We start from the raw sequence: 3639 nt of genomic DNA on the forward strand, positions 1-3639 counted from the left end.
ACAATGCCGTTCATTAAGAAAACCATGATTTTTTTTGTTTAAAATCATCTTCATATATATAATTATTTTCATAACATTCGACATGATCTGAAACGCTTACAATTTTTCCATAAGTAGATTCTTTCAGCAGTGTTCAAAAATTGGCTAAGCTTTCATTTTCAATCATTTTCAGCGCCTATATTAACAGTAACATAAAAAACTTTAAGAATGCATAAAAAATATATTTTTCAATATTAATTTATAAAATTTATAATTATTTATAATAAAAGTAGGCAGAGTTTTCGAAAATTGCCTGTCATAATTTCAGATTGATTAGATACAGGATGTTAAAATTTAAAAATACTACATTAATTCTCTCTAAAAATACTAGAGTAAAAATATTATATTTTTTATTGTTATTAAACCAAAATGAGAAGGGGCAAAGTCTATTGTTTCCAATTATATATAGGACAATTATTATATTATAACAATATATACGAGGTGAGACTAAAAAAAAATTAAGTTCAAATAAAAGACGTTGAAACATTACTACAGTGGCTTGAGAATAACTTTTGCTAACATTAGTAAGTCGGTTTATTTAAAAGGTTTCTTATTAAATAATTAAAAGGTTAACACTCACTGAAGTTACAATATCGTTAGGCAGCTAATTTCATTCATTAAAGACTGTATTAGAATAAAAGATCTATCTGTCTGTTTGTTATGGAGCACTGGAAATTTCCTCAAGCAGTTTCAACTAATTGCCACTCAACCAATCGTCTGTGTTTAATGTCAGTAACTGCTGATGTTCTTGTTGAAATACTCGTGTAGTAGCTTGTAGATGAAAATGATATTGCCTCAATGATTCCTCAAAGCATGTATTTGTCTGGTGGATATGTATCAAACATTTTCTAAAAGACGAGTGTATGATTCATCCTAAATTCCTCATGGAAAAAGAGAATAGATTAAGACATAGATTTTGGAAGGCTTTGAATAGTATATAGGATTCCTGATTAGCTTTTTTGTAATTTTGGAAATCTAACTGAATCGGGAGAGATCAGAAGTTATTATGACACCCGAATCATTCTGTTCCTTTACTACTTTCAGTCGAGTTCCATTAATGACTTAAAAGTGGTGAAGACTTATATTGCGTTCATGGATTTAACCAAGTACTGAACCAACACGCAATTTATGGAAGTTTAGAAGATTTTTATATATTTTTGTATCATCCACATAAAAATAAAGAGGAATAAGGTAATTAAGATCTGCTGAATACAATAAAAACAACCTTCTGGTATATCAGATTATAGCTGATTAAAAGAAGAAAAATCTGATCCGATAAAACAGAGAACGTTTTACTGTTCAAGTAGCTTTAAATCCACGAGTTCAGTCGTCCGCGAATTCTCAAATCGTCAAGTATTAAGAGGAGTTTGTAACTAGGGACTCTGTAGATGGTTTTGGGACCACAGTAATAATAGCAATAGTTTATGAGTTAAGAAGATATTGGGATACTAATTCTTTCGAGTACTTTTGGGGCAAATGAGTATCAGATTGATTTGTCGATAATTGTCAGGGTTTCTTTTATTTCGTTTTTCGAATATACCAACCAGTCAGAGGGGAAGATGACTTATATAAAGAATTTAAATACAAAATATAAAGTCTAAGCTGCAGAGGAAGCACAATATTTCAGACAGACACTGGAAGACTCAAATACTGAATAGGACCCAAGTAAATACTTTTTGAGAAGTGGTGGTAAAACTTCTGCAAATTCTAGATCAGGACTATACAAGGTGTAACTGAAATAAGTATTCAAAATTTCTGAGCTTGTAAAACAAGTCGAAAAATGACGAAAACATTGGTACAATTTTTGTCAGTGGCGACTCCTAAGGGAGCTACGCTGTCCTAAAGGGGTAACCTCGGCAACAGTTTTTAATGCGTAACATCCAAACGGCTCGACATTAAGTCACGAAATTTTGGTGAGATATTAACCTTGACGTGCTTAATAAGTCTCATAAAATACATTTCAAAATTTGCTACAGGGGCGTGAGAAAATGCAGGACCCAGGGACAAATTTAATCATATCTTTTTTGTAGTCAATTTTTTCTAGTTCCTGACTCGAAAATATTGAAATTTGAAGTATTTAACATAAAAAAGGTCCTCTTGTTAAATTTCACTAGGATGTGCCGTTTTCCAGTAAAATCGATTTCAATCATTCCCAACGTGCTCCAAATTCAACTTTCATTACATAGCAAAATAAATTAATTGCAGTGTGCCATGGGGAAAACAACTAGTCTGACAGTTAACAGAAATGTCAAGTATTTTTAGTTTCAAATTTGTGTCATTTGAGTATTCGCAGTGCCGTTTTATAGTAAATAAAAATATCAAATAATTTAAAAATGCAACAGTATACATTTTCTGAGTATGTAGATATGCTTTTGACGTTAGGTGAATGTCATGGAAGCGCAAGAGCAGCCGCACAACGATACGGTGAAAAGTTCCCCAACAGAAATGTGCCCAATTACAAAACATTTCTTTGCACAGAAAGGCGTTTGCGAGAACGGGGTACGTTAAAAAGGAACAATTTTGAGAGAGGCAGGCGTAGAATAATTAGAAATGTCCTGAATGAGGAAAATATTTTAAATTTAGTTGAAGCTAACGCCACACTTAGTACAAGACGACTATCAGTTCAAAATAACATGTCTCATATGACAGTATGGAGGATAATGAGAGAACAACAATTGTATCCCTATCATTATAGACAGGCCCAAGACATTTTACCACAGGACAGGCCCATGCGCAGACAGTTTTGTCAGTTGGTTTTAGACAGGCAAGCCGACGATCCGATGTTTCTATCGAATATTATTTTTACCGATGAAGCTATCTTTACCAGAAGCGGTGTTTTTAATATGCGGGCCGAAGAATATCCTAATGCTCGGAAGGTAACCCATTATCAGCATTCATTTAAAATAAATGTTTGTGCTGCCACATTAGGAAATAATCTATTTGGATATCACATCATGCCTGGAAATTTAACCGGAGCAATGTACCATCAATTTTTGTCTACTAGATTGTATGAATTTTTAGAGGATATTCCGTTGGTAAGACGAGGTTCCTTATGGTACATGCATGACTGCACCCCTCATCACTTCAACCGTCAATGTCGACAGTGGTTAAACGAGCATGATGCTGCTATAAATTGGCCTCCACGGTCACCAGACCTCAGCCCAATGTATTTTAACGTGTGGAGTCAAATGAAACAAAAAGTGTATTTCCAAGCTGTTGGCAATGAGGAACAGTTGCGTCAGTGTATAGAAAATGCATATAATGAACTCAATGTGGAGCACAAACTATACCGGAACCTATTTTCTTTGGAAAACAGGTTACGTGCGTGCATTAGGGCAAACGGCGGACATTTTGAAAGTTGAATCTAGTCTGTCTTCTTGACTAGGGCACATTTTCTGCTAAAGAAATTAAGATATTTGGTTAATTTGTTAAACTAAACTAAATGGTTTAAATCTGTTAAAATGTTACGTAAAAGTTTCAGCCGCTTACAATAGTTTAATAAATAATCTCATACGTATTTATTCTTTAGCTTTTATTTATATCACCATATTTTTATTTGTTACTATTAAGAGTGTTAAAAATACTTGACATTTCTGTTAA

At 33.2% G+C, this 3639-nt stretch overlaps 1 protein-coding gene across 1 annotated transcript; it reads left to right on the forward strand.

Annotated features, from left to right (window-relative positions):
* Positions 1 to 2372: 2372 nt before the first annotated feature.
* Positions 2373 to 3401, forward strand: LOC111691523. The gene has a single exon (XM_023454532.1). It carries the CDS (start codon positions 2373 to 2375, stop codon positions 3399 to 3401), a length of 1029 nt encoding a protein of 342 aa, XP_023310300.1.
* The last annotated feature ends 238 nt before the right edge of the window (positions 3402 to 3639 follow it).

Source organism: Anoplophora glabripennis, unplaced genomic scaffold, assembly GCF_000390285.2.
Source record: "Anoplophora glabripennis isolate ALB-LARVAE unplaced genomic scaffold, Agla_2.0 scaffold315, whole genome shotgun sequence".
In the NCBI taxonomy this organism is placed as follows: Eukaryota; Metazoa; Arthropoda; class Insecta; order Coleoptera; family Cerambycidae; genus Anoplophora; species Anoplophora glabripennis.

Bases quoted from the DNA above. Each gene is read 5' to 3' on its own strand.
- LOC111691523 (XM_023454532.1), top strand. From the start codon at position 2,373: ATGCAACAGTATACATTTTCTGAGTATGTAGATATGCTTTTGACGTTA.